Raw genomic sequence first — 27,799 nt, 5'->3', positions numbered from 1 at the left:
TCTAACATCCTGGGAAAGCCTATGTACATTTGGGTTCACGGCCCCCTGGTACCGGCCCGGGTCTGCCCTGGCCTTGCTGCGGTACTTGCCCATCTCAGGCGACCGACGATCCCTCCTGGCGACGAACCCGTCCAAGCTTCCCCTCCCGACCTAAGGCAAGTGAAGCTGCAGCCGATCCTGGTGGGTAGCCTGGCAGCATCCCATATGCATAATGTGCTTCCCTCTGTGCCCATTTATACCTGGTCGTGAGCCACTTCATCCGAAGTGAACATCTCGTCTGCGTCTCTGGATCTACCCGTTCAATAATACTACCATTGTGTATATACTAGCTCCTCCGAGAGCTCAATTGAACACCATGGTCAACTTTGCACTGGCCCTCGCAGCTGTAGCTGTCTTGCCTCGGACAGCTCAGGCTTTGTATGAGAATGGGTCTGTTGTCGCTCCTTGCGACTCACCCATCTACTGCCATGGCGACATCTTGAAAGAAGTTGAACTGGCAAGACCGTTCTCAGACTCAAAGACATTCGTAGACATGTGAGTGCTCATGGACACCACCACGTGACCGAAATTCGACCTAGGCTCTCTACTGACATTCATCGCTACTCGAAAGGCCTGCAATTAAGTCCCTGGAAGAGATCCAAGCAGCATTCAACAATCTGTCGAAACCCTTGAGTAATAACACTGCACTCAATGACTTCCTACGCGCCAATTTCGCCGCAGCAGGTGGTGAGCTCAAGGAAGTACCCAAAGACCAATTGAAGACGGACCCAAAGTTTCTCGACAAGATCAACGATACGGTGATCAAGGAATTTTCTCAGAAGGTCATTGCCATCTGGCCGGACTTGACCCGCACCTATGCTGGCTCTGCAAGCAACTGCACAACATGTCCGAATAGCTTCATCCCAGTCAACCACACCTTTGTAGTTGCCGGAGGCCGATTCCGCGAGCCTTACTATTGGGACTCTTTCTGTAAGAATACACTACTGAAGTTCACGTTCATATGGCGAGTTGTCAACTGACTCTCAATGTCATGCAGGGATTCTCGAGGGTCTCTTACGCACGGGTGGCGCTTTCACTGAGATCTCCAAGAATGTTATCGAAAACTTCTTGGATCTCGTGGAAAAACTCGGATTTGTGCCTAATGGCGCTCGAATCTACTATCTGAACCGTTCGCAGCCGCCATTGCTAGCACAGATGGTACGACTCTATGTCGAGTACACGAGCGACCGGAGCATACTAGAACGCGCAATCCCTCTCCTCATCAAGGAGCATGAATTCTGGACGACAAACAGAACTGTTGAAGTCAACAAAAACGGGACTACATACACTCTGAATCAGTCAGTAGAATATTCAGACCATCAAACTTAGTAGCTTGTAGCTAACATCAAGGATCAGATACAACGTCACCAACACACAACCCAGACCCGAATCATACAGAGAAGACTACGTCACTGCCTCGAACGCTTCCTACTACTCGACCAACGGAATCATTTACCCTGAGGTCGAGAAACTGAACGACACCGAAAAGGCCCGTGTGTATGCCAATCTTGCGTCCGGTGCCGAGAGTGGCTGGGATTACAGTTCACGATGGCTTTCTCGACCTGCAGATGCGGCGAGGGACGTCTACTTCCCTCTCCGATCCCTCAATGTTCTGGAGACTGTCCCTGTGGAGCTGAACTCCATCTTGTACTGGAATGAGATGACCATTGCTGCGCTACTCAACTCCACAAACAACAGCACGGGAGCAGTGGCTTGGACTGAACTTGCAACCAAACGAAGTCAAGCTATGTACGATTTGATGTGGAACTCGACCCTTTCAAGCTACTTTGACTACAACGTGACATCAGGAGGGCAGAATATCTACATTCCCAAAGACGATGATGCCAACACTCTTGAAACGAACACCGCCGAAGCAGAACAACAAGTTCTCTTCTCGGTTTCCCAGTTCTACCCGTTCTGGACAGGAGCGGCACCTTCTCACCTCAAGAACAACCCTTACGCGGTAAAGCAAGCCTACCAGCGTGTTGAGAAGTATCTAGACATCAAGAAGGGCGGCATCCCCGCTACAAACCTCAAGACAGGTCAACAGTGGGATCAGCCCAACGTCTGGCCACCCTTGATGCACGTTCTTATGGAAGGTCTCCGCAGGACACCTGCCACCTTTGGAGAGTCGGATCCCGCCTGGCGTGATGTCCAGAGTCTCGCCCTCCGCCTCGGACAACGATACCTGGACTCTACCTTTTGCACGTGGTACGCTACGGGGGGTTCAACCAGCGAGACTCCTCAGCTCCAGGGCTTGACCTCCCAGAGCGTCGGAACCATGTTTGAGAAGTACGGCGATAACTCAACCAACGTTGCGGGTGGCGGTGGAGAATATGAAGTGGTTGAAGGATTCGGCTGGACGAACGGTGTCCTCCTTTGGGCCGTTGATGTGTTTGGAAATGACTTGAAGCGGCCCGACTGCGGGAACATCACCGCAGCCAACGTCCATCCCGCTAAGAGAAGTTTGCCTCAACGCGCGGTAGAATTAGATTCCTACGATGCTTCTTGGACCAAGAAGTTTGGTAGACGCGCGGAAGAGGCCGCAAAGAGGGTGTAGAGTCAGAAATGGGCTGACTTGCGATGACGCATTCTATTAATGTATCGCATAGTATCACAGTATTGAGGCTGTACAAATAGGGATGTTGGTATGCTTTAGGAGCGCCATCAGGCCAAATAATATCTTAACGACGTTTACGTAGACTCACTAATTGAGATGTTGATCGCAGTGCTCTCTACCTGGCGTTGACACAACCAAATGTTTGCCAACGACGTAGTAGGTGAGCTAGCCCATAGTGTAGACTTCTTCGACTTGAGTCAAGATCCACCTGGAATTGCTCTCATCGATGAAGCCGAACGGTAAGGGGAAAAGTCCGGCACCAAGCTGCCTCCAGTCTCAGTCGGTCGTCTTCGGTGTTTGCTGACCTACTGCGCAGGTGCCCAACAAGAACATCCCGAATTTAAGACTTTACCGAAGTATACAAAGCGCCCAACCATGACCCAATATCTCATTGAACCAGACGATATACCAATAACCACCTGGTCCGCTTCATATCGTGGGAATGTGAGATGAAGCTGCTCTCACGGAAACTGGCTTGCTTGCTATGATAGGCCAGTTTTGCCGGATGGTGACAGCTGAGGATGTAGACAGGGTCGACGGGTAAGTAATCCGGGGGTGGTCTGTGCGCCTTCCAGGTTGATGACGGCTCGAACGAACCGGGAGCTGCCTGAGGTGCTTGCCAGCTGTCGCCGCGGGCACACTCCAAAGCCGAGAGCACCGGCCAACACCATTTTTTGAGCTCCGCCAGACGAACCGTGACGTTGAATACTGGTCTGACAAAGCTCCACCGTTTGCTTTCCTATTCCGAAGCTGTAGCAACCCACAGTCAATCGACCGCAAAACAGCACCGATCGAAGCTCCCTTGCCTCGAGCTGAATACCCATCGAACCGACGCGCCCACACCCGAACTCAATCATGTCTGGAGGAAGAAATCCCATGGAGGAGGCCTACGAGCGCTTCAGGGCCGTCGCTCAGCAGCAGCAGAAGCGCGGCGGCTTTGGCGGCGGCGGCATGCCCGGTGGTCCTCGCGGCGCTGGCATGGGACTTGCCGGTCTGGTTCTGTTGGGAGGTGCTGCCTTCGTGGCCCAGAATGCGCTATTCAACGTCGACGGTGGTCACAGAGCGATCAAGTACCGGAGGACAACGGGTGTGAGCAAGGAGATCTACAGCGAAGGTAGGCAGCGCCCCTCCACACCACTTGAGGAGGCACCTTTCCCCTTGATGTTGGTAATGAAAACGTACTAACAGTTTGACTCCTCTCAGGAACCCACTTGATCATTCCCTGGTTCGAGACTCCCGTCACCTACGATGTTCGCGCGAAGCCCAGAAACGTCGCCTCTCTCACCGGAACCAAGGACTTACAGATGGTCAACATCACCTGCCGTGTTCTTTCCAGGCCTGATGTCAAGGCCCTGCCTCAGATCTACCGCACTCTCGGCACAGACTACGACGAGAGAGTGCTTCCCTCCATTGTCAATGAGGTTCTGAAGAGTGTTGTTGCTCAGTTCAACGCTTCCCAACTGATTACCCAGAGAGAGATGGTTGCCAAGTTAGTTCGCGAGAACCTCTCCCGCCGTGCCGCACGGTTCAACATCCTGCTGGACGATGTGTCCCTGACGGTATGTAAACGACACTCTAAAGAACCCCCATGATGCCCTGCTAACAGTACGCCATAGCACCTTGCCTTTTCCCCAGAATTCACAGCTGCCGTTGAAGCGAAGCAGGTTGCCCAGCAAGAAGCTCAGCGCGCGGCATTCGTTGTTGACAAGGCTCGCCAGGAGAAGCAGGCCATGGTCGTCAAGGCCCAGGGTGAGGCTCGCTCTGCTGAGCTGATTGGAGATGCCATCAAGAAGAGCAAGGCCTACGTCGAGCTGAAGAAGATTGAGAACGCGCGCGCTATTGCTCAACAGATGCAGGAGTCCGGCAGCAAGAACCGTTTGTTGCTTGACTCTGAGGGCCTGGGCCTGAACGTGTTTGATGATAGCGAGAAGAAATGAGGCGTCGGCATTTGGGCGCGAATTCTCCACACTGTACTCTTACAACATCGAAAACTGGCATGGACTTGTATAATAATGAAAAAAAAACGCCTCTGAAAGCTTCGAGAACACTTCATCTGCAAATGTCGGAGGCTCGAAAGGGTTGGTGAAAAATCCATCCATGTACAACAAACAGAAACGCTTCAGTAATTCTGGTACAGCACAATAGGAAATTCCACACCGTAACTGTCCCTCGTTATGTTGCTCATCTATAAGGTACTTTATAGTAGCAAGCTTGCTACGTTTGGGATTGTCTTTCGTACGTTGAAGTACTTTCTTCGACAGCCGTCGATCCATTTGCAGCACAGGCCGTCGGAACTGGTGGATGCCTGCACAGCGTTAAGACGTGCCTGTGGTGGGCCGGGGCATCTCAGAGGTCCCCCTCCCCTGCTCAGCTTACAGAAGGGCCCCTCCCCCACTACGACTTCCTGCCTGCGGATAGCTCGAGACTAATCGTACAACCGTCACATCCTCAACCAACAAACCGCACGACCCCGCCAAGTCGAATTCGAATACCACACAACCTCGCCTTCTCTACCTCCCCTCGAAACCAGAAACAAGCCCCATAGATTGTTGTCGCTATTTCACACACGCCACAATGTTAATCAAGTACGCGAATCTCTGTCCTCCGGACCTCTGGAGGCGGTGACCCGACTGTACCCATTCGAATAACTGCTTACGCCAACTAGGGTGCGAACGCTTACCGGCAAGGAGATTGAGCTGGACATCGAGAACGAATACAAGGCGCGTACCCATCCGACACATTGTCCACCTAATACAACGGACGGAAACAGAGAGGGGCAGAATAGAACGCTGACCAACCTTGCAACAGGTCTCTCAGATCAAGGAGAAGGTTGAGGAGAAGGAAGGCATCCCGCCCGTACAGCAAAGACTCATCTACGGTGGAAAGCAAATGTATAGTGTAATCCTCTTGGAGCGTGGAATCATGCTTTCGCTAGTGTGATAGGACTGGGGGACCTTGGGAGAATTTCCTACGGAGACCATTCCGCTAACAAGATGCTCAAACAGGGTCGACGACAAGTCCGCATCTGAATATGGCCTCGAGGCTGGCGCTACGTTGCATTTGGTTCTCGCCCTTCGTGGTGGAAACTAGATCTGTCTCTGACAACGGCTTTGAGCAAGAGAAGACAGGCCAGGAAACAATACGCAGCTCAGGTGTTTTCAGCGTTCTTGAGACGGAGCATGCATCGGCTACAGAGCCTATAGGGGATGATATGCAGTAGCGACGTCCATTCGCGACATGGAAATATAGAATATCGCCTGTCCAAAGGATGGGTGGTCTCGAGGCAGGCTGGAATGCGAGGCTTAACTGTCAAAAGCTAAAGTCTGCATTGGGATTTGGCACCGGGGGAGCAATAAACTAGCGTGTAAGAGCTGCCTGCGAGAATCCGCACATGGAGAATAAAGCTAGTCACATGAACACAGCATGGGGTCAAACAAATGGTGCTGAGTTGAAAGCTAATGCACCGTCAAGCATCTTCAAATGAGTTAAATTCCACTCTGCCATGATGGGCAGGACGACCATGCGAAGCCTGAGGGTATATACCATGACCAACCCGACGCCTGAATTCCAATGCTATGTGACCTGTCCCTATACCAACGCCCGACGACCTTGTATGTTACAATACTCATGATTCCTCATTCTAGCCATACGTGATTATACTTTCCTTCAGCGTCTGGTCTTCTTTTTCGGCATGAAAATGTCGACAGCTTTTCTTTTTCTGGGCAGCTCCTGATTGCCCAGAATTGGTCGAGCTTGTTGTGCTTCGTCCAACGACGCTGGCAAAGGAGGAGATTGCGGGCCGCTGTTCTGAGCAAGTACTTTGTGCGGGCGGGAATAATCCATACTCGCAGAGGATGGTAGCTCGGGTCTGGTTGGTGGACGCTCAACTCTGATATTGCTCTTGGGCCGAGCAGCATTTCCGAGAATACCGCCCCCACGTCGCAAACCCGATGTTTGCGAACTAGAGGCAGATCTGGCGGATGTTGAAGAGTTGCGATCCTTGAATGCTGAGGATTGAGAAGGATTTGTAGGCCTAGAGGAAGCTGCCGTATCCCGACTGTGGCGAGAGGAAGATGCTATGCTCTTGTTCTTCTTCGGCGTTCCCTCATCACTGAATAAATCACCGTCCTCGCCGTCCGATGAATCGGAAACATATGTGGCTTTGGACTGGGGAGTGACATATGTGGAATGTGTGGGTGGGCGGCTGCTGGTAGACGTAGGCCGAAAGACTGGTTGACTTGAGATTCGGTGCTCGGCAGCCATCGAGGGCGGGGCCTGTTTCAATCGAGGGGCCCTGATCATGCCAGTTGGCACAGCCATAGTGCTTCTTATGCCGACAATCTCTTTGGCCTCTCTACGGGCTTTCTTCATGACGCTAGCGCCCGTCGTCATCTTCATTCTGCTTCCGGCGGCCCAGCTCAGGGAACTCGGGAGCTCCCTCTTTCCTCGAGGCTGTGTTGAAAAGGTGCGACCAGTCTTGGGCGGCTTGGGCAAGAATCTGGCGAACTTGGGGTCAACGATTCTGCTGACGTTGTTGTCCTTCTTCTGCTGGAGCCCCTGGACCCTGGCGAGAAGCTCGGCCTCAGCCTGTTGCTGAGCCTCGCGGCGTTCCTCCGCATATCGCTCGTATATCTTGTACCACTTCGACGGATTCTTAGGCGCATAATTCTTTTCGTGGCTTTCGGATGGGAATTCCTTCTTGATAAGGCGCAGCCAGAGCTCGGAGGTTTCGCCCTGTATAAAAGGGGAATTGAGCTCAATCTCTCGGAGCTGAGCTGGATTCGTGACTCTGAGGAGGATTTCGCGGACATGGTGGTATTGGAGGGCGTCGCCATTGCCGACACTGCTGAGTTCTGTGATGTGTCTCTGGCACATAGCAATGCACAGCTCGGCAAGTGATTTAGTCGGCGCCATGGTGAGTGATATAAGTGGAATTCTTGAAGAGGGCCTAGCTGATGGTCGTTGCCGCCGTGATGAGAGCGCTTGGTCGTATGGTCGTTGATGGGGAACGGGCGAATCGCAGGTTCATCGTTCAAATAACGGATGTAGTGGGTATTCAGGTAATTCGAATGGTACCTAGGTTATTGAAGCAGAGTGTTTCTGTCTAGGTAGAGGAGACCCCTCGAGGCCATGTGGCAACAGGCCGGGCCGATAAGCAGTACTATACTCAAAAATTAGATCTTTGTTGTTGCTGGTATATGTAAGTGATGGCGGGAAGTTGCAGGTGGATGGGTCCTTTTAAAGAGGTCACGAACACTGAAGTGCCAGATCCGTAGTGGGGCATGCGGCTTTTAAGTGGCTCCCAAAGCTGACCTGAACAGGCCCTTGTCAAAGAGCTAAGGCAGACAGTGACTGTCACTGGGGTACCTCTGAGGATGAATGATGACTGGGCTCATTGTGCAAATATGTTAGGTTTGCTTCTGGAATCAATGATTGAGACCTCCGGGCTCGGACATTCAACTTGCTCATATTACGAACCCAGGCAGACCTCAAAGTATTCTAGTGTAAGTATCTGAATTCGAAGGATGCGAACGCAAATAGTCGAGTAGCATAGTCGGTACTTGAACCTCCAAAAGTTGAAGATTGGCGCCAATTCACCCATGTCACATGATTCGTGAGCTAGTCTACTTCGGGCACTAAGGTACCTCCAGGCTGCTGCATTGAGTGGATCTTGACTGCCACTCCGAGCTTCTCTCTTGCTTGCTGTGACAGAGCTAAGATAGATGTGGACTATCCTGTTTCCTCTGCCGTCATTGCAAAAAACACCAACTCTTCCTCGACTTCGCGACCTTGGATAGCAACGGAGCATTTGAGGTAACCCGGAATATTCAATATGGCGGACTCAACATACATCAAACCGGAGCCATATATCAAGCCCGATCCCGAAGCCATACCTGCCGCTCCTGTCGACGACGATGACCTATACGAAGATGCTGGCGATCTGGAGTTCTTCGACCAATTCGGCGATCAAGGCTCCTTCGGCCAGGCATATTTAGCACGCGTTCCGAAGGACCTGTGGGAAGCATGGGATAGCTTGCCGGATGACGCAGAAATCGAGATCGGCACCATGCGACAGTGGGATGTGGTCCGTCCAGATGGCAGCGTTGAGGTACTGTGATATACGCGACGCGACAAGTCTAGATCGACGGTTGAGCTAACTTGCTTGCGCAGCACCGTTTCAAAATGCTACTCAATTCCGACCGCGCCGAGCACCAGCTGATGCCGAAAGAATACGACTTGGAGATGGGCAAGGAGATCGCGCGGAGCACGTTTGTTTTCACCGAGGAGGACCTACCTGGCTTCAAGGCCAAATCCAAGGCGCGAACAGACGCTGCAAATGCTGGCATCCCGGCTCGATTCCTGAGACCCAAGACGGAGAAGGTGGAGAAGAAACCATTCGAGAAGGGCCGCAAATGGCAACCGTACTACCGCAAGGCGATTCCAAGTCAGTTTGATGCTCTCAAAATGGCGCAGGTCAGCGGCTAATTCAACGCAGAGAAGACAAAGATTGCCGCTAGAATCCAGTACGAGCTGGCGTGCAAGCCAGTCGATAACGCGGAGAGCCAGGCAATTCTTCAACGGAAGCAAGTCGAGGCTCAGCGGCCCAAGCATACCTTGCAGATCATGGAACAGCGCGCAGCCAACAGCATTATTCATCATGGCTCTGCAGCTGCGGTTGAGAAGTTTGGCTCCTTCATTGTGAGTAGCACTCGGTGGAAATTGGTAGATCCAGTACTAATAAAGAATAGAAAACGTCTGCGCCTACCAAGGCCACCAAGCCGAAGAAATCTGAAAACAGATCCGCCCGCATGTCGGAGGAACAACTGTTGGATGGTCTCATGGAGGCTTTCAGGAAGTACGAGTACTGGAAGATGTCGATCCTCAAAGCTAGATTTGACCAGCCCGAGGCTTTCTTACGCCAGACATTGGAAAAGATAGCAGTACTTAACAGATCCGGCATTCACGCCAACGAGTGGTCGCTTCAGGAGCACTTGAAGAGCATGGCGTCCGGCGCCACTAATGAGACGGCACCGGAGGAAGCCGCCGCAGAGGACGACGATGACGAAGTGGTTATGGAGGATGTTGTCTAGTGAACATTCGCAATTGAAACAGATCAGGGCACAGGAACCGCAGGGCATCGCAAGGCGTTTGGAAGGGCATTGTTTTTTCCGCATGGAAAGTCTTGGATGGAGGTGGCTCTTACAGTTAGGGACTTTTTGATACCCCCCGGGACACTAGGTGATGACACACGTGTCGAAGGGTTTGCAGCTATCCCTCCCATCACAGAACGATAGAGCAACACAGAGAAAGCGATTCACACACTCTGCCTGGGATACAGTAGATGAAGTCCTAATCCGGTGGTGGTAGCAACACAGTGTCCACTGTCTCAACTGTTGACATGAGCATGGCTGCCTTTCTTTCCTAGTCCAACACCACATGTGATCAAAGTGGGCAAGTGGGGAAGTGCACAGTCGTCACCACTCGACTTCATCGGCTTGGATCCAATTAAGCCAATCTTCCCGGACACAACGTCAAGACCGCGCAGTATCACGTGTTGCGGAAATGCCTCCTTTAACTCCCAACCTCGTGTTGGACTTTGATGGTACCATTACGACAAAGGATACGATCGGTACATTGGCAGAAATCGGCCTCCAATTCCAGCAGCAGCGTGGGGTTGATCTGTCTTCAAATTGGCAGCAGATCCTGCTGGATTACAGCAAAGACCATGCCAGCCATGTGTCCACGTATCTTCCAATCGCAGATGACAGATCCTCGCTTGAAGACGAGCTCGCCTTCTTGCGGGGTCTGAAGGAGGTTGAGATGCGATCAGTCCAGAGAGTTGAGAGCTCAGGCATCTTCCAGGGCATCAGCCTGGAACATCTCACACTTGCCGGTGAAACTTGTCGAAAGGAAGGGAGAATCAAGTTAAGAGATGGTTTTGCGGAGCTCATGAGTGCTGCCAGAGAGAAGGGCTGGTCCGTCGCAGTAGTCTCCGTCAACTGGTCTAGATCATTCATCAAGGGTGTCCTCTCAGACTATAGCGTCGACGTTGTCGCTAATGAGATCGAGTTGAACGGAAGCATCTCCGGGCCGGAAGTAGAGGGCTCAACAACGAGGCAGGCATCTTTGATGACATGCGAGGATAAGCTGCGAGCCCTTCGAACATTGGCGGCTCGGCGAGGAGTAGAGGATGTTGGGACGCTGGTGTATTTTGGCGACTCCACTACAGATATTGAGTGTATTTTGGCAACCCGAGGAGTTGTGATATCTTCCAACGCCGAGTCAAGTTTGATGAAGACTCTGAGGAGAATAGGGTACCAAGTGCCAAAGGTGGAGGATGTTCGGGCGCCAGGAGGCACAGCATGGGCATCAACTTTTTCAGAGATTCTCGAAAGTGAATACCTATCTTTCAAGAAGTCCACATAATAAAGCTCTGGTCTTCTGAACAATGCTGGTTGATCCTTTAGTCGTGGCGATGTTATGTTAGGCAGTGCCGTTGTCTCGCATCCTTTGTTCAAACATGCCGACTGATAACCACACAGGATCTCGATCCTCTTTGTTAGCTTTGGTAGAAACCATCGATTAGAGGCCCGCGAAACATCTACATGTCTAGAAACAACTGCAGTACTTTGCGTTTCGATACATGTTCGACCTAGGCAGGTCATCTATGCTACACAGTCCGACGTCGAGCATATAAGTATCTCGAGGTTCGGGTCGAAGTTGCCATGTCAGATCTCTACTTCAACCACAAAACAACAGTAAGTCTAATCCCGCTCGACTTTTCCATTTCCACTACTCTTCTATCTAGCAACCATGTGTTTCTACCGTGCCACCGTATACGAGTGCAAGCACAGTGAACTCGGCAAAAAGGTCACAATCTGCAAATTGCAGAGGGACCTCCTCAAGTACACGGAAAGTAATACTGGTCACACATGCATCGAGCGCCGTGTACACTCGATGAACTGCGTCCGGAAGGCTGGAGTGTGTGACAAGTGCAAGCGTCTGGACACCCTCAAAGACCGCACGGCAAATGCGTTCAAGAGCCTACAGAACACGCTACGAAAGAGCAAGGTTGTCGATGACGATTCTGGGGATGATGACCTTAGAGCTCTCGAGACCTTTGAGGCTGTCGAGGTTCCCAAGGTCGAGCTTGCTTCGAATGATGATAGTTCTGCAGCCCACGAGATCTTTGAACTTATCCCGACTCCTAGGCTTGACATGATCTCTGACGAGCTTGATGATGAAGAGAGTGCTACTTCATCGAAGGGAGAGACATCTGCGGCTTCCGAGGCCTCAGAAACCTCTGAAACCCAAGGTACCTCTGAGTCTTCCCACAAAACGGTGGAGGCTATGGACACAACCAAGAATATTGTCAAAGATGAGGCTACGGGAGAGCCGCAAGGCTCCTCTATTTGATTTACCTGGCGATGGACGTTGGAGTTTTCCGTGAACCCATTCAGAATACGTCACTGTCGTACACTGGCAAGTCAGGTTCCATCGTGCTATGTTGTATTGTTTCCCATACATAATTTAGGATTGATTTGGCTGCTAATAAAACAGTGAAGTTCTGCGTCATTATGCCATCACTCAGCGAGGATGGTCTACTCTTTGGTGCTCTCTGATGTAAGTGGCATCTGTTTATATCGCAAAGCATGACGAGGAATTCTCGAAGGTGATCTCGGGTGCCTGAGTTGAGCCCCATTGCGTGTGATGTAAGTTGCATTTTTGTCATTTTGATAAAGAACCCTGGGCCGAGGCTCAGCAGGAAGCCTCCATAACAGGCAGAGGGCTACCGTTGATGATGGATGTATGGCTTAACTCCCGGCTTTAGTGTTTTTTCTCTATAGATGCCACGCTCGGCTTCCAAATGGAAGCTGATGATCTTCTTCCGCGATAATCGGAATGAATACGGCGAGCAAAGACTTGGAGGTCCATGTACGGAGAGAATTAAGTAAGGCGAAGGCTTGAGGCTTCACTACATCAATATCCATCACCACGAAAGATAGCAAAACATCAACAACATGGCGATCGTTTTTACGAATTGGAGATTCATACTACGACGGGAGGCCGAGATACGTATGCTTCGATACCAAGACATAGTAAATCGCATGTGTTCTGCCTTCATGTGCATCATCTCATCTGTAAAGACTAGCGAGTTAAGCTGCTCAGAGCGGGAGGCATACCGCAAACGAGACTTCACCGCTTCTGAGTTGGAATTTCGAGAGGTAAGGGTGGCGCGGGCCACAACGGTAGCGAGAGGTAAGATCATACCCAGGTCCCGTACACCGGCATTCGACTCCGGGATGCGGGCCCGATCCGGTCGAGTTACATCGGGAGACACGAGGCCGCCTCACGTCTGGAATGCTCGGGAATCGCCACACCGGGGCTCGGATTCCTCGCCTTGTGTTGATACCTATGACTGCGGGTTGGAATCCAAGTAACGTAACGCAAAGCAAGCTTCGCCCCTCACGGGTTTCCACAAATTCATAACCAAAACAAGAGCAATCCTACAATACGAGAAACTTGTCACGACACACTGGCAGTATCGTAGCTATCGACATTGCGAGGGCCTAGAGTCAGCTCTTCCTAGCAGGGTCTGGGTCAGAGCGGCGAAGCTGTCGAGGAATACAAGGCATCCGACGGCAAGAAGACCGGATGAGACAATTCAGACACGGCTGAGCCAGGTGTCAGGTCACCTTTAGACGGGTTACAGTGCCGACAAGCGAGCGGATGTGCCAAAACACGCAAAGCATTGACAAAATGTTTTTAGATGTGCGGACTCGTGTGCGATCAAAACTCCCAACTCTCGGTTTGAACGGAGGGGACTGCTGAGGCGCAGACATGGATGAGACCGGTACGCTTCTCAGGTTCCTGACGAGCATTGTTGTTCACAGGGGTTGTTGTGTAGGCATATATCAGTCGGGCCAAGCGGTACAAATCATCCAATGGCACGAAGGGTTTGAGGCTAGAATAACCCCATGTACCCGCTCTCATACTGTGAATAGCCGTTACAATGCGCGTTGCTTCGAGTCGCCTCAGTCTGTTGAATGCCTATCGGTATAGGGGGCCTAGAAACGAGGTAGGGGAACTTGGCACGGAGTGGTCTTCGTATGACGGACGGACGGGCATTGAAGACAATGAAAACGAGGTGCATAATGCAGGCTTTGTTCAATGAGGTCAGGTGATTTAAGATGCCAGGCGATGCAATGCAGAGAAGCCGGGGGTGGGCTGAGGATATTGGCGTTTGGTGTTTGGCGTTCTAGCCGTGAACATGGTGTATGATGTTGGAGCTGGAAAGACCGTGCGTAGATGAGGATAAGGCTGGCTACCTTAAGGAGGTATAAATTGAATGGCAGTGATGCATTTGGTGTGCCAGAAAAGGCGCCATTATGTATATAGATTTATGGTCCGAGTGCTCCATGTTGACGGTCAAACGACCCAGGAGCTATCCTGGCGCAGTGTAAGCCACTAGAAACGTATCTCGGCGAGAACGAGTTTTGTAGCAACTGGTAAGCGAAGTAGTCGCTGGCAAACGCCGCAGAGTTCGGATGGGATTCTGTGTAACAGAGAAACGCGGCTCTAGCTGTGATGAATTCATTAATATCTGCACGCTAGGAGTGCATACTATAGTGCTGTATGATATTGGTGAGGGTGGGGATTCTGAGCATGAGGCAGCATGACAGAGGCAGCGGTGTCCTTGGAAATACAGGTAGGGTCGCACCCGACGCTAGACCACATCGATACCTCAGGCGATCCAGAGTCGACTCCTCTATCAGGTTGTCATTGAGTATATTGACACCTCGTAGCTCTGAGAGGTGAAACAGAGCAATGCTCTTACAGACAGCATCGGTGAAGTGATTGCTCACCTATATTCCTTGCCTTCTCTGCAGGTACTGGGCTCTGCACAGGAGTTCCCAGCTCAGTCCGGACACTCGCCAAGGCAGAAAGATCCATGCAGGGTGAGAGACTGGGCGTGCTTCGTTCCCATTGAGGTGTCATTGACACTGAGAAGGGGTCGCATATCTACATTTTGGTTTCGAGGCGTCCCGTCGGCTATAGTGACTAACAGATCAGCAGCTTTGCCAAGGATATGTACTGACAGAAAGAGTCGAACTTAGATCGAGCCCAACGAAAGCCTCAAGCTTCGATCAGACAGTGCAAATGATACCGTCGGATCGTGGATCAGGATAGGACCGATAGGTAGAGAGGATCTACGGCTACCTTCCACAGACCACAGTACCCAAGCACCCAACGTCAATACGGACAGGAGAGGCTAATGTGCCTGTGTATCCGTAGGGCGCTGGATCTTCGGCCAAGGTGCACTTTACAGTAAGGTAGGAACCAATGGTGGCCTGTCTTTTAGCTGCTCAGGTGTATATTACGTAAACCTACTCTTCACACTAACGACGTGCATGCATGCACTTTACCTTGAGGGGAGGCACCCCAGATGTTGTACCTGCCTTACCTTATTTAATTTGATTCAGGTACCAACGTACCGCATCTGGCTCGACTTCTAAGCGCTAAGGTACCTAATTGGTAGTAATTTCACAGTCACCGAGAGGCCTTATTTTTTGGCGTTGTTTGTGATTCGAATCTTGGAAGCCCGAAAGCCTCCAAACGCAGAGCTGTGCACAACACTCGGACAGAACGGATACGGAAAAATCATCGGAAGTTGGTCGTCACGGCTCACCCTGGAGATCAGGAGGTACATTGCGGAGCAAGTTGGCGGGAGTGAGGCAAATTGCGCCAACTGGCGACTGCTTGTAAAGTGGAACATGGGGGGGGGGGGATGCAACTTGCAAATGGAAGGCTGCTTGCACCCCGCATCCGCGTGCGCGCAGCACGCGGATATCAATCAGGGTCTGGCGGCATCGCCGCGCCGGCCCTCTATTCGCAGGGGAAAAAAGGACATGGAGAGTGGAGGACTATGAGTTGTGGAGGCTGGGCCGGTTACCGCTGCCTCCACTTGGAGCATTGCAGCAATAAACCGTACAGTCCTGCATCCTCGTGGCAGTATCTGCGTGGTATATGTTTCTTATGGTGTGCCACGAGAGATGTACAGAAACAGAGACTGTGCTGATGACAGACTGACTCTGTACTTCCCTCACTATGCGGTGCTGTAAGATGAATACCTAGATTCATGGCAAGGTATGGTGCATGACAAGCGCACACAAGCATCTGACAATCCCAGTCCCCTGCAGCAGCGCTTTCTGTTGATCGTGACCAAATGGTTCACCGTAGCGGGCGCCGCTCTGAGGGGTCTGAGTCTTGACTCTGCAGTACGAATACCAACCAATGTGCCAGTCAGGTACTAAGCTAGGCAAGCTTGCTAAGGCACGGGTAAAGACGACCTGGGTGCCTCGACGAATTCGGGTGCCCATTATGCTGTTTTCCTGCTGCTGCATAAGGTATCAAGTCCACCTCAATCAATCTCATCTACAGCGCCTCTCACCTTTGATTAAGGATCGCTTGCCAGAAGGACATCCCCCTCCCAACATCCACTCGTCCCCGACACAACAAACAACCTGTGGACGTCAAGTATATTGCTAATACAAGCCAGGGGAAAGGAAACAGAAGGAAGCGGCCCGATACAGACAGACAAAGAGCCATGTGTAATATGCGGCGTGCAGCGTGCAGCAGCGGTTTGCTGATGGCCTAACGTGATGGCGCCCGCCCCCCTCCTTTGCTTCATTACCATACGCAGTAAGGCAACTTATGAATACAGCTTACTCCTGAGCCCTGTGCCCAAGTTCTCGGTGGTTCTGGACGTGCCCCAAGTCCCCTAACCGCTTAGATACTCCCCATACTGGGCTCAGTAGGGTAAAGTGTCTTGGGTGCCAACCGCGCCTTAGTAACCCTCCCCCACCCCCTTTCCTCATGGCTTGGATGTATACATCCCCACTGCAATTGACAGAGAATACCTCCCCAATTTATTTCATGCTCACCACATTTCCATGTACCTTGCGTCTCCTCAGGTACTTGCCCAGGTTCCTAACCAGTGCATTGCTTTACAAACTCCCTCTCTGCCTTCCATCTCCCGCCTCTCCGCCTCCAGCATCCGCGTCCGTCCTCTCTCGTATATCTCCGGGCCTGCTATGGGCACCCCCGGCTACCCTCCCGTCCCTGCCCATCTTCCCTCCTTCAGAATCAGGACCCCTTCGTCAGCCGCCCAGGGCCCTTCTTCTCATTTGCAACCCGGAATGCGTGACTCTGCTTGACACCACCGCCTTTTTATCCTCCATATTGCTGCCCTTCTGCCCATCTTCTCGCCTATTCGTCGTGTCTTGTTTATTTGTCTCGTCTCTCTGCTCCTGCCCTGTCGTTGCTGCAGTTGCACCTCCGCTCCTACCGATCCCATCGACTCTTGCCCTCTGCCTTCCTCGACTTCATTCCTCTCTTTCACTCTCCCTCACCAATCCTCCTCGCTCTTCTGCAAACGACACCGCTCGAGAACAAACGATTCTTTTCTCTCCAAGGCTCAACCCAACGCCAAACGTTCCAATCGATCCAGCTGTCGATGCAGTTCCACACAAGTACGGCCTGCAACTGATTTGTCCGACCGGTCTTCACGCCGAGCTCTAGTTGTCCCCCCTCGAGACAACAACCGCCCTCGGAAACTCGTGCAACCTTCACGACGAGAGAGGAACCGATTTCCTCCGCAGTCTGCAGGCTCAGTTCCCCGCAGCTAATGTCGCCCTCGCCAGCCTGGCACATCGGACTCTCCGACATACAACATGGAGCCCGTTCCCGAGACTGAGAGAATGGAGGAGTTCCGATCCTCACCACTTCCCTCGCTCCGTATACAGAACCCGACATTACTCCCTCCTGTCGTTGCCGAGCCTGAACCTTTGCGAAAGCCTCCGACTCTCCGCCGCCAGACTGATCCCAGTCCTACTTCTCCGACTGCGCCGTCTTGGACCTTTACCCCTCTGCCCTACCGACCACGTACTACCTCGCCCTTGTCCGGTCACCATACGAGATCTAGGTCAGCAGCGAGTTTGGCCCCTCCAATGTCTCGCACCCAGTCTATGCCTGGCGTCAATGGCGCCGGTCACATCCTGTTCTCCCCTCAACTCCGCCCTGCCAGCCCCTCGGGATCGCCCGCCCGCGTGCGAACACCACGGAAGCCCGTCGACGAGGCATTCCCGACTTCACCTATCCGCGCCTCCGCCTTAGATCCCGATCGACAGACTGCAGAGCGATTCAGTTCTGCAAACCTCATTGGAACGACGCCCTCTATGGTCCTGCCCCGACATCGCCGTCCTTCCTCACCACTGCGGAACCCTGGTATTGCCAGCACTCCCTCGTTCGCGATGCCTACCACGCCTACATATACATCGGCGTCGTCTTCGCCATCTCCACGAGGATACGACTCCCTCTCACACGGCTGCGGAGTCTCTCCTTCGTTTCCTTCCTCGTCAGTTCCGTCGACCCCGACATCTACAAGATCGAGAAGTCCGAGCATTTCTAGTCTGGAAACTATACCAGACTCGCCTGACGCGGAGGAGGCAGCTATGGAGGCAGAGAGGATTGCCCAATTGAAGGCTGCCGCAGACGCCGCAGAAAATGGCGATGCTGGCGAGGTGAAGGGCAAGAGCGGTCTAGACGCGCCCTTGCGTGGCAGAACGTTGGGGGGCTTTGGATCGAGAGACAAGCGAAAGCGCTGGAGTGTGTGTGGCGCTGAACGACGACAAGATCTCGACTTGGAGACGATTTGGGAAGACTGAGAATTTGGAGACCTCAGGACAGAACGTACATCGCAAGTACGGACGACAGTGAGGCAGACATGGACTGAGAAATGCCTCAAAGGCTGGAACAAAGCGAATCGTTTTGAGGTCTGCAATGGCGTACATTTCCCGACACTCATTTGTGCCGAGTGTCTGGATTTCTTTGCACTGCATTTAGCATCGACAAGGTTATGGGCATGGCGGCGTTCAGTGAACTCCTTCTGATACCCTACACTGCATTTCAACTCCCAAAGGGCATGACGGAAAGATTGTAATCATACTTGGTTTCTGTACTTTACTACAGATGGGGGGCTCTACTCCCTTCCGACGGGACTCGACCCTCTACTTCGAGAAATGGCGTAGGAGGTCTGCTTGTTAATGAAATATACCACATTCATGAACTTTACTCTCCCTTTCTGAGGCGTCTTGCCGACAAGCCGTTGTGTTCTGAAGTTTTGGCTCATTGCGACGATGTCTTAGCCGTGGTCGCTTGAAAGGGTTGAAAACAGCCCCCCTTGCGTGATACTATCATCCCCCCTCCCACTTCTTCAGGACCCGGCTCTCAATAGACAGCACCCATAGTCTTCCCTCTATTCTTGAGCCCTCCACATCTTCAGGGAACCAAGGGCTCGAAGCCTCCTGTGATGGAGATCATGCAACTCCCTGAAGATCTGAGCGATGACAGCGACAGTGTATAAAGAAGGCAATGGCTTTCACTTCAAAGGTCTTGGTGTATTGGGCAACTCACCATCCATCCAGTTCGACACAATACCTTACAGGAATTGTTGGTTGACTACTCATTGCTCCAGCCTTTCGGTGTCTTCCTATTGCTGTTCAGATCATTTCTCAACACCATGCAGCAAAGCCTCTTCTTGGGCATCTCCGCCCTTCTCCTCGGAAATGCGGTAGCAGCTCCGAAAAGTTCAGACGAACAGGTGAGATTGACAGGAAACTCAAATCGAATCTTATGAGATGGGTAGTTTGCTAACGAAATTGGAAACCAGGTTGTCGCTCACATCGTCCGAGGCCCAGACTCCCAACCGGACCTAGAATCGGGCGAATGGGTCCGTCCAATCGCCGCCCGGGGCCGCTCCCGATTCCACTTCAACGGCACTTCCAACGGGACTTCGTCTGCTGTCGGCACGGGCACCGCCGCGGGGACCGCCAGCAGCACTCACTACACCCTCTCGTATAATACATCGTCCACCGCTTCCGCCTCCTCCTCGTCGTTCCACGCATCCGGATGCCCCGAAAGTGTCACCACCTCCTTCACCACGGTGGACGTCACGTTTTACATTACGGCTACGACTTCGTATGGCGGCAACTTGACATCATCGAGGGGCACCGGCACAGCCTACCTGCCTTCGTCTTCGTCTTCGCTGCCTGCCAACTCTACCAGTTCAAGAGCAGCATGGAACACCACCTCCTCGACTTCCATGATTCTCTCGACCGGCTACACTTTGCCTGTAAACTCAACAACCGTTTCATCCGCGGCACCGTCCGAGTCTCCCTGTCCTGACGATACCGCCAGCACCCATCAGCCGTACCCTAACATCACGTCGACATACTCCAGCTCGTCCCTGACGACCGGAGGTTCAGATGGAACCGTCACCTCCGTACCCGTCTGGCACAACACCACATCTGCGGCCCCCTCTCAGACAACCGAGCCTTGCGATGATGATATGAGCTCTACTTCCTCATACACCAACTCGACTTCGACGGCGTTCAGCAGCCAGCTCAACTCCACGGCGCCGTGGTCCACCAAAACATCAACCAGCGCGGCCGTGGAGACGCCTTGCGACGATGAGACCAACACCGGAAGCACTGTTCCCACATTCACATCTAGCATGCCCGTCGCCAACTCGACTACGACGTACACTCTCTCCACAAAGACGCAAAATGGAACATACACCCAGTCAGCCACCACCTCGGCCAGCGCCACGACCGAGCCATGCGACGACGAGACCACCTCCAGCGCCTCGGTAGCCCCGACATCGTCCAGCTGGACAACACAGACGCCCGACGTGACGCCCTTCCTCCCCAACACCACCAGCAGCATTGCCACATCCACCGCCCAGGCGACGACAGCCTTCTCCTCCGTCATTCCGACGGAAAGCTGCGTCATCGACACCTCCATGGAGCCCATCACCACCGCCTCGTTGACCACGGTCCCTACCTCGACGACAATCCCAACAAAGACAGTCTGCCAAAACGACGCGCCGACGGGCAAACCAATGCCGGGCAACAACCACTGCGGCGTCCACGGCTTGCCGGTGGGCAACTACTTCCTGGCTCGCTTCGTCAACAACGCCCCCAACGTACCCGTGACCCTCGAGGGCTGCTACCAATTCTGTGCCGTAAGTTGATAATCCTCCCTCCCCTCTTTTCCGAGGAATCTAAGCCCGGCATCGCTGACAAGACTCCTCCTTCACAGAGTGTCATGAACACCACCGACGGCTGCAAGTCGTACCGTTTCTACCCTGAAAAGGGTCTCAACGTCCCGCGGTGCGACCTGTACGGTAGCACCGTCGCTTACGCGCTGGACTCCATCGACAACGACCACCCTGATCTGTGGTTCGATCTCACTTGCGGCTCGCCCTCCAGTGAGCAGTGGGCGCACCTTCCCGGTATCGAGCGTCTTCACGAGCTCGGCCTGGTGAGGTAGATAGATACCTTACTGGACGGCGACCGAGGCGGCTTGTGCCTTGAATTGAACATACAAAATACGAAGGATGCTGTTGAAGCATCGTAATACAACTAGAGAAGAGTAATAGGGGGTTTCCACAAAATGGAGTGGCAATATGGAGAACAACTTATAGTAGTGCATAATAGTATAATCTAAAAGGTTCATTATTCGTACCTGTCATGGCTTTTTTTTCTCTTCATAACTTGCCATATGGCAGCCTGTCATAGACATCTAGTCAAAGGGTATCCGCCGCAGATTATCGCGGGCTCCTCTCTTCCTCATTTCTTGAGCAGCAGCTACACTGCTAGGGACCTTGATGCCGCAGCAATCACCCCATCCGACATGTTGATGCTTATGCTTGCTCACATTCCCCGGGTTAATCTCGCCGCTTTCCTCTTCATGCTCTTCGTCGCCTAGCTCAAAGTCCTGCTCTGTGCTCATCCCATCTACTGCTGGAATGAGCGAACCGAACAAGAAGTGTTGCATGACCGGCAGTTTCCTCAAAACCTCGGCGACGAACATTCGGCGCATACCCCCCTCCACCTTGGTCCATGACTTGGAAGCCGAGATATCGTCCAGCATGGGGCTGTGCCATCGTAGACCCTTGACCGTTTTCGTATCGTTGACGAAGTTGACCTGGCCAAGGTAGAGATAATCTTGACTAAACTCCTCCAGCGTGAGGTCTTGGTGGATCGCCAATGGTGTGATGAATGGATGGTGCAGAAGCTGCGAGGCGCCAAATAGAAATGGGAGAAACTGGTAGTCATCCAAGCCCCATACACCGTGTGAGCCAGCGGGTTCCAGATAGTATGTCAACTGGACGTTACGCATGACCTGCAAGTACCGCTCAAAAACCCTGAGGACCAATGGTCGGAAGTCGCCCTTGCTGATGATTCGAAGTTGGTAAAGGCATAGGAGCCACATGATGAAGTTAAGCTCATGCCCTGAACCGTAGTCTATACGTTGCCTGTTTCCAAAGGAATGCTCCAGATAGACCAAGACCTCAGTGTTTGCGGCCTCGCCGACGCCTAATCCCGTCTGCCAAGCCGCTGCCTTCTCTTTCACCAGGTCTAGGAACGTCCGGAAGGCTTTGTTTCCAAAGCGCGAGCCCTCTTGATCGTCGGGAGGAGCCTCTTTCACAAATCCATCTACTTCGTCGAGTATGCCGAGGATCGACTGTAGTGTAGGGCTGAGTTCGCTATCTTTAACGGCAGAGCGAGGTGTATCTTCGACGGACTCGGAGAGGCCAAGAACGAAAGCTAGAACCAGCGTATATGTCGGGGACGACAAGAATAGCTCATGGTCTTTCTGGGAAAGGATCCGTCGCGAGGGGGTCTTGTATTCGTGGTCATCGAGGCCTAGTGGTGCAGGCAGCGCGGGCGTCTCAGGACGTGGTGTTGGGTTGGAGGGAGTTGGGCGACGTCGGCGGGGTTCTAGCTTAGGAATCTTATTACTCAAGGTAGGCAAGGCTGTCGTGGCGGCATGTGTTGTAGTATCTGCTGAAGCCATGGCGGGAGGAAGCAAACTCGGGAACAGATATCCAGTGTTAAAGGGGCGGTTGTGCAAACAAGCTTGGCGGAATATTGAGTGATGTTGAAGTTAAAGTGAAGCTTAGAAAGCTCGCTGTGCTGAGTACGTACATACTTGTCTGGTAAATGAATGAAGCAGCCCCCACCTGAGGTAAGGTAGGTACGGAGCACATACAGGACGTGCCTGTCGACGCAGGTCTTGATTGTAATTGGTCTGCTGCTGGGAACTTTGCCTCGAGACAGGTACGTACCTGTGGCTCGCCAACTTCATCCTAATTTTTCCTCCCGGAAGTTGCTTGAGGCAGGATATACAGGTTGTCGTTGTACTAATTCGCACTCGCTTTTCGAGCATACCTCAAGGGAGAAATCCTAACTCATCAATTCATTCCCTTGTCCTCATTCTCCATCATTCCCGCATCACCATTCGTCATGACTCTCAATTCGAACCCCCAGGCCCGCATCTCACATCTGCCGCGAGCAGATGGCTCGGCAACGTTTTCAAGAGGCGGCTATTGCGTGGTTGCGGCCGTCAATGGGCCGATTGAGGTCCAACGACGAGACGAAAACCCCTTCGAATCAGTCGTTGATGTTGTCGTACGACCTGCTGCAGGGGTTGGAGGTCAGACTGTCTTTTTTCTGGCACCATGTGGTCACTTTTGCTCATACTCGTTACGACTATTTAGGCACAGGAGAACGCCAACTCGAGAACATCTTGCGGTCCGCCCTTCGCCAGCTGATTCCCGTCAAGAATTTTCCTCGATGTCTTATTCAGGTTACGCTCCAGGTGACTGAGACGCCGCAGAATGACTATGCAAACAGCAAAGTAGTACAAGCTCAGTCTGTAAGTAAAGAAGTCCATCTCAGATACCTCAAAGCCACCGCCCAGTGTCGCCTATCGAGTGCTGTTGCTGACTATCCTACTTTACTAAAGAGTCTGCCCCTGCTACCGGCTCTCTTTCACAGCGCCATCTTGGCCTTGCTGTCGGCTGCTGTGCCTTTGAAGGCTATTGCCACATGTGCCACTTTGGCCGTTGTCCAGAAGGGTGACAAGATCATCGCTGACCCGTCTCCTCTGGAGATTGACCAGTCAAAATCGCTTCACGTTGTCATCTTCACGTCGGAGAACGACCTGTTGTTGTTGGAGAGTGAGGGGACGTTCTCCATGGCCGAGTGGGATGAAGTGATCAACAAAGGTCAACCAGTGTGCAGCCAACACCGTCAAGCGGAGCTAGGTGACGCCATGGACGATGACAGCCAAGACGCAACCGACATGCAGCAGTTCATCCGGACCGTCATGGAATCAAAGGCTGCGTAAAATCAGCCCATCAATCGAAGTATGCAGGGTCTTGGAACCGCCGAGCGACAACCGAGGCGCGGGTGGTTCCTTATTCAGGAGTTCCAGTGAAGAAGAGATGTCGACACTGGCTCAATGTAATCGATGATAAGAAGGACGATACCAACGAGCAACGCGCGGCATCGACGTCTAGCCTCTAGGTATCAGGGACGGCGCCCTTGTATCAAAAGGGATGGTCTGGATTGGTTCACTCAGTTATCAACGGTGAAAACGACAGACTGGGGAGAGTATCGAAACGAGACGGCCGACGGGGTGGCAAGACGAATTATCATGAGGTTTCCTCAGGGGAAGAGCAACGATGACAGCAGCTGGAAACACTGTTGGAGCTGGGAGCCGGGGACCGGCTCGGCAATGGGCCTATTCACAGGCTATCACTTATCACAAACGTCAGAAGCAGTAGCAACATGACACGGAAGACAAGGGCCAGAAAGTTATCCCGCGGCCGATGTTGGGAGAAGTAACTTGACTGGGTCAGGTCGCATATCAAAGTCAAGTAAAGTGGATTGGTACTTATCGACGGCGTTGTTTGGCCTGTTTGAAGGTCGCTGAAAATGCGGCGTGAGGCGGTGTTTCAGCTCGATCTCAGGGGTCCTGAAGCGGGCAGGGGCACGGGGAAACCTGCGACAATGACAGGCCCCGAGGTTAGGAGCTACCGGGTGTTTCTGACCAGGACGTCTCCCATAGCGGTGTTACCTTTGACGCTCTCCCGCCTGCGGAGGAAACTGGAAACGGCTCCGTGACCGTCTTCGGTGGGGGAGAGGATTGGGTGTCCTGCCTTTCTGCATCGGTCGGCACTGGAAAATGGTGTCGGCACTAGAAAATGACACCATTTTCCAGTTGGTGGAGTGTCTCCTGTTTTACCTGGCGCAAGCTACCTACCTTAAATGCCCAGGCCTTTGGCTACCCTTACATAGTAGAAATTCTATTACCCCGAAAAGATCTCCCAGGTTTATCAAGTCACTTCGTGCCTGAGATGGTGATGCCAAAAAAAAAAAAAAATCACCCACGCAATAGTCTGGGTACCTATGAAATAAGGTGACCAATGAGTAGTAGTCGCCAAGAGCCACGGTTGGATACACCATACGAAGCGGCATGGTATTATATTGATTCTGCTCGGGGTGGCTTCGGGCCAGTTTAAGCATAACTGATGTAGGCATGTAAGTAGGGTTGGAATGCGGTTGCATGGTACTCGCCTCCCATCTTCCGGAGCAGCTTTCCTATACTCTAACTGCCTTGATTGCAGAAGCTCAAAGGCATGATCTTGGACTCTTGTCTTTCATCTTCATTGGCCTCCAGTAAGCAAAAGGAATCAGTTTTATCGTTGCGTATGCATGTGTTCCAGCCCGGTGGACCCGGGCCTGTGACCGCTGTTCCGCTTAGCAGTTTGGGCGAAGGCAGCGCCGCAGAGCTTCTAGAACGTCGTGCCAGGAAGGCAGAGGTAGCGGTACCTGGACTTATCAGCGAGGAAGTTCCCCTATACAGTGTGATAACATAATTGGGGGGTGCACCAAACGCACATGTTATCCAGTAACATGGGTCGGGTAACCGCTAGCCAAGGACGTCCATCTACATTTTTTTTTTTTAAAAAAAAAAAAAAGGTACGAAGCGTGAAGAGGTGAAGTACCTTAGGTATTAGGTAGCTCTGCCCGCGGCGGGCCAAAAAGCGGGCGGTGTTTGATCCGCATTAAGTCCAAACCAGCTCGACTCCTCCTTCCTTCTCCATGCAACGCTGATGATAACAACAACGAGAACAACGGCGACAACCTAGGGACATGGGATTGTGCAACAACAGCAGTACGGGAGGTGGATTGTTGTCGAAAGCAGCACAGCCCTCATTCGTACGCTCTGCAGGTTCCCACAGACAACTGACGGCAAACTTCATCTGCCATGTCTCTGATTATCTGCTATCACCAAGGACCTCTACTATTTGTTGAACACATCAGGGCTGGTCCAATATCATCTTGGCTAAGGCATCTCGAGGTAAGGTTCGTTCCGAGGAAAGTCTTGGCTATCGGTTCTTCTTACACCTGGCCGATTCTTCTCGTCGCATCCTCCACTTCACTCACTCACCTCGCCGGCGGTCGACGTTCTACCGGATGGGACACTCTAGATCTGCAAAGAGGTTTTCTTCTTGGAGTCTGACAAGCCATGATCTCCTCTCCTAGCAAGCCGTCCGTTCAGCCATTGGATGTCTCGGCGCTCCCCAAAGGTGATCGAGCCGTCCAGCAGCAATCGGGCTACCTCGGACGACAGCCTCGATCTGCAGATATCACACACACACACACACACACACACACACACCTATCTACCACTGACCCTTGCTTCCTCTCTTCCTCTATCTTGCTGTCATCGGTGGATCATTGTTGCCGTCTCGGGAAGCCTAGGACCGCCCAAGCCGAGCAGCAGCAGAGAGTCAAGGCTCACGTCCTCGAAACACACTGGCATAATGCAGTCCATCGCTGGAAGAGGGTCTACCTAGACTTTGCCCCTCGCTCAGGAACAGGACACAGGCCAAGTTGCGGCCTGCGTCTTTCAGCGGAAAGTTGAGGCCAGACCCGGCGGCGAATACACACACACATATGCACACGCACATGAAAGAAAACTCGCATGCCGTACCTTACTCGACTACAAACGAGTGATTCAGGAGAGAGTCAGAAGAGATGTTGCCGCCAGAATTTGTATACGGTAGTATGGGATATGGGGAAAGACTTGTCATTTGAGACGACGGGAAACCGGACAGATTGGTTGTTTCGCCTCCGACAATCCTGGCCTAGCGGCGTCCCAAACATGAGAGTGAGACTGCACAAGCACCGGTCGATCAGGGCAAAGCAGAGACCAGATTGAAGCCGCATGGCTCTTTGGTTTCTACGCGTTGTGCGGATACCTATCCTCTGTCCAGTCGATAGCCACCGTTTTGGTGATATCCCAATAGCCACCGGATCACCTATTGTGGCTGTCGCACTACCGTACGGGCATGCTTCCCATGCTGCCTCAGTATCGTGACCGCATGACTTGCTCTTGTCATTGGATCCAGCGAGCGCTAACTATTGTTAACGCTTGTTGGAGACAGTTCCACGTTAAACGCAGTCTGGCCTATGGTGTTAATTCTTCTCAATATTTCAATAGAAAGTGGAAAGTTCCAGTCAAGGGCCTCCGACAAATAGAGTCGTGCACAGATCCGAGGCGATTCGATGGCTGGATGTCGGACTGCCCGGTCTTTCTTACACTCGGTGGGTGATCATCGATGCTACTACACGTGTACGAAGGACAGGACCAAAAAGTCTAGACAAGAGCTGATCATGGCAGACCAAGGGCAACAACAATAACAGCAAAAATCAGTAAAGAGAGAGGAGCCTCCCTCGTCTCGTCCGTTGACGTAAAGGAACATAGGCTCGAGTTGCAGAGTATTCGGTACCGTCACAAGTGCGACATTTGTGGCGACCCGAGCGGGTACACGATACACTTGGTGTCCCGTCTCTTGTTGCCTCTCCTGGACGCTGGCCGCAGCTGCAAAAGGGGATGCTGTGCGTGAGGTGCGGCGGGCCTGCAGCGTGCCGCGTGCCTGTCAAGACACGGCAGCATCTGGCTCCAAGGCGCCGGTAAGGTGTGTAGACAGTGGTAATGTAAGGTAAGGACGTATGTACGCAATAATCACGGGCTACATCCGTCTCCGCACAGCAGGTAGCCCTCTCAGTATTGGCTCACCACGATCCAACGGGCCTGCATTGGCTAGGGACTGGGAACCAGAAGTCGTTCCCGGCCCACCACGGGGGTCTGCCATTGTCATGCCGCCCCCTGTTCGTCTCCCTTGCCCTCTGAAGAACCTGGCTCTGCAAAAGAGGT

The 27,799-nt window shown here is 52.6% G+C and overlaps 11 protein-coding genes across 11 annotated transcripts; 9 read left to right on the top strand and 2 right to left on the bottom strand.

The window, feature by feature from the left end:
- The first annotated feature begins 13 nt into the window (after window positions 1-13).
- HER10_EVM0003524 (trehalase) lies at window positions 14-2,733 on the top strand. The gene is made up of 4 exons (XM_035473198.1): window positions 14-534; window positions 611-969; window positions 1,037-1,337; window positions 1,396-2,733. The coding sequence occupies exons 1-4, from the start codon at window positions 356-358 to the stop codon at window positions 2,597-2,599; spliced, it is 2,043 nt and encodes a 680-aa protein (XP_035327803.1). The 5' UTR covers window positions 14-355; the 3' UTR covers window positions 2,600-2,733.
- A 613-nt stretch (window positions 2,734-3,346) lies between these two features.
- HER10_EVM0003209 (SPFH domain/Band 7 family protein) lies at window positions 3,347-4,674 on the top strand. The gene is made up of 3 exons (XM_035472893.1): window positions 3,347-3,773; window positions 3,863-4,218; window positions 4,276-4,674. Exons 1-3 carry the CDS (start codon window positions 3,515-3,517, stop codon window positions 4,594-4,596), a joined length of 936 nt encoding a protein of 311 aa, XP_035327775.1. The 5' UTR covers window positions 3,347-3,514; the 3' UTR covers window positions 4,597-4,674.
- A 559-nt stretch (window positions 4,675-5,233) lies between these two features.
- Window positions 5,234-5,749, top strand: HER10_EVM0000317 (ubiquitin family protein; the record flags this gene model as incomplete). Its single annotated transcript, XM_035470104.1, has 4 exons — window positions 5,234-5,244; window positions 5,325-5,379; window positions 5,468-5,550; window positions 5,665-5,749. 4 exons carry the CDS (start codon window positions 5,234-5,236, stop codon window positions 5,747-5,749), a joined length of 234 nt encoding a protein of 77 aa, XP_035327503.1.
- A 576-nt stretch (window positions 5,750-6,325) lies between these two features.
- On the bottom strand, window positions 6,326-7,573 carry HER10_EVM0012732 (RNA polymerase II transcription factor SIII subunit A; the record flags this gene model as incomplete). The annotated part of the gene is made up of 1 exon (XM_035482120.1): window positions 6,326-7,573. The coding sequence occupies one exon, from the start codon at window positions 7,571-7,573 to the stop codon at window positions 6,326-6,328; it is 1,248 nt and encodes a 415-aa protein (XP_035328635.1).
- A 919-nt stretch (window positions 7,574-8,492) lies between these two features.
- HER10_EVM0006150 (transcription initiation factor IIF) lies at window positions 8,493-9,750 on the top strand (the record flags this gene model as incomplete). The annotated part of the gene is made up of 4 exons (XM_035475743.1): window positions 8,493-8,768; window positions 8,831-9,104; window positions 9,156-9,358; window positions 9,409-9,750. The coding sequence occupies 4 exons, from the start codon at window positions 8,493-8,495 to the stop codon at window positions 9,748-9,750; spliced, it is 1,095 nt and encodes a 364-aa protein (XP_035328060.1).
- A 472-nt stretch (window positions 9,751-10,222) lies between these two features.
- On the top strand, window positions 10,223-11,086 carry HER10_EVM0000465 (uncharacterized protein; the record flags this gene model as incomplete). The annotated part of the gene is made up of 1 exon (XM_035470246.1): window positions 10,223-11,086. One exon carries the CDS (start codon window positions 10,223-10,225, stop codon window positions 11,084-11,086), a length of 864 nt encoding a protein of 287 aa, XP_035327514.1.
- A 387-nt stretch (window positions 11,087-11,473) lies between these two features.
- Window positions 11,474-12,287, top strand: HER10_EVM0002183 (uncharacterized protein; the record flags this gene model as incomplete). The annotated part of the gene is made up of 2 exons (XM_035471907.1): window positions 11,474-11,909; window positions 12,256-12,287. The coding sequence occupies 2 exons, from the start codon at window positions 11,474-11,476 to the stop codon at window positions 12,285-12,287; spliced, it is 468 nt and encodes a 155-aa protein (XP_035327666.1).
- A 4,418-nt stretch (window positions 12,288-16,705) lies between these two features.
- On the top strand, window positions 16,706-18,897 carry HER10_EVM0000154 (uncharacterized protein). Its single transcript, XM_035469948.1, has one exon. The coding sequence runs from the start codon at window positions 17,395-17,397 to the stop codon at window positions 18,385-18,387; it is 993 nt and encodes a 330-aa protein (XP_035327493.1). The 5' UTR covers window positions 16,706-17,394; the 3' UTR covers window positions 18,388-18,897.
- A 73-nt stretch (window positions 18,898-18,970) lies between these two features.
- HER10_EVM0000670 (uncharacterized protein) lies at window positions 18,971-21,150 on the top strand. Its single transcript, XM_035470441.1, has 3 exons — window positions 18,971-19,322; window positions 19,392-20,744; window positions 20,822-21,150. Exons 1-3 carry the CDS (start codon window positions 19,242-19,244, stop codon window positions 21,050-21,052), a joined length of 1,665 nt encoding a protein of 554 aa, XP_035327537.1. The 5' UTR covers window positions 18,971-19,241; the 3' UTR covers window positions 21,053-21,150.
- A 112-nt stretch (window positions 21,151-21,262) lies between these two features.
- HER10_EVM0004899 (serine/threonine-protein phosphatase 2A activator 2) lies at window positions 21,263-22,679 on the bottom strand. Its single transcript, XM_035474527.1, has one exon. It carries the CDS (start codon window positions 22,580-22,582, stop codon window positions 21,305-21,307), a length of 1,278 nt encoding a protein of 425 aa, XP_035327940.1. The 5' UTR covers window positions 22,583-22,679; the 3' UTR covers window positions 21,263-21,304.
- A 242-nt stretch (window positions 22,680-22,921) lies between these two features.
- On the top strand, window positions 22,922-24,679 carry HER10_EVM0012507 (exosome complex subunit Rrp46). Its single transcript, XM_035481901.1, has 3 exons — window positions 22,922-23,221; window positions 23,286-23,443; window positions 23,534-24,679. Exons 1-3 carry the CDS (start codon window positions 23,032-23,034, stop codon window positions 23,915-23,917), a joined length of 732 nt encoding a protein of 243 aa, XP_035328615.1. The 5' UTR covers window positions 22,922-23,031; the 3' UTR covers window positions 23,918-24,679.
- Window positions 24,680-27,799: the final 3,120 nt, after the last annotated feature.

Source organism: Colletotrichum scovillei (assembly GCF_011075155.1).
Source record: "Colletotrichum scovillei strain TJNH1 chromosome Unknown Contig00010, whole genome shotgun sequence".
In the NCBI taxonomy this organism is placed as follows: domain Eukaryota; kingdom Fungi; phylum Ascomycota; class Sordariomycetes; order Glomerellales; family Glomerellaceae; genus Colletotrichum; species Colletotrichum scovillei.
Note: the sequence above shows the minus strand (reverse complement) of the source record. Positions and strands in the feature narration are given on the sequence as shown.

Coding starts and splice junctions, on each gene's coding strand:
- HER10_EVM0003524 (XM_035473198.1), top strand. CDS start 356: ATGGTCAACTTTGCACTGGCCCTCGCAGCTGTAGCTGTCTTGCCTCGG. Junction 535..610: donor TCAAAGACATTCGTAGACAT/GTGAGTGCTCAT, acceptor GCTACTCGAAAG/GCCTGCAATTAAGTCCCTGG. Junction 1,338..1,395: donor ACTACATACACTCTGAATCA/GTCAGTAGAATA, acceptor ATCAAGGATCAG/ATACAACGTCACCAACACAC.
- HER10_EVM0003209 (XM_035472893.1), top strand. CDS start 3,515: ATGTCTGGAGGAAGAAATCCCATGGAGGAGGCCTACGAGCGCTTCAGG. Junction 3,774..3,862: donor CAAGGAGATCTACAGCGAAG/GTAGGCAGCGCC, acceptor GACTCCTCTCAG/GAACCCACTTGATCATTCCC. Junction 4,219..4,275: donor TGGACGATGTGTCCCTGACG/GTATGTAAACGA, acceptor AGTACGCCATAG/CACCTTGCCTTTTCCCCAGA.
- HER10_EVM0000154 (XM_035469948.1), top strand. CDS start 17,395: ATGGAGCCCGTTCCCGAGACTGAGAGAATGGAGGAGTTCCGATCCTCA.
- HER10_EVM0000670 (XM_035470441.1), top strand. CDS start 19,242: ATGCAGCAAAGCCTCTTCTTGGGCATCTCCGCCCTTCTCCTCGGAAAT. Junction 19,323..19,391: donor CGAAAAGTTCAGACGAACAG/GTGAGATTGACA, acceptor ATTGGAAACCAG/GTTGTCGCTCACATCGTCCG. Junction 20,745..20,821: donor GCTGCTACCAATTCTGTGCC/GTAAGTTGATAA, acceptor CCTCCTTCACAG/AGTGTCATGAACACCACCGA.
- HER10_EVM0004899 (XM_035474527.1), bottom strand. CDS start 22,582: ATGGCTTCAGCAGATACTACAACACATGCCGCCACGACAGCCTTGCCT.
- HER10_EVM0012507 (XM_035481901.1), top strand. CDS start 23,032: ATGACTCTCAATTCGAACCCCCAGGCCCGCATCTCACATCTGCCGCGA. Junction 23,222..23,285: donor ACCTGCTGCAGGGGTTGGAG/GTCAGACTGTCT, acceptor ACGACTATTTAG/GCACAGGAGAACGCCAACTC. Junction 23,444..23,533: donor AAGTAGTACAAGCTCAGTCT/GTAAGTAAAGAA, acceptor ACTTTACTAAAG/AGTCTGCCCCTGCTACCGGC.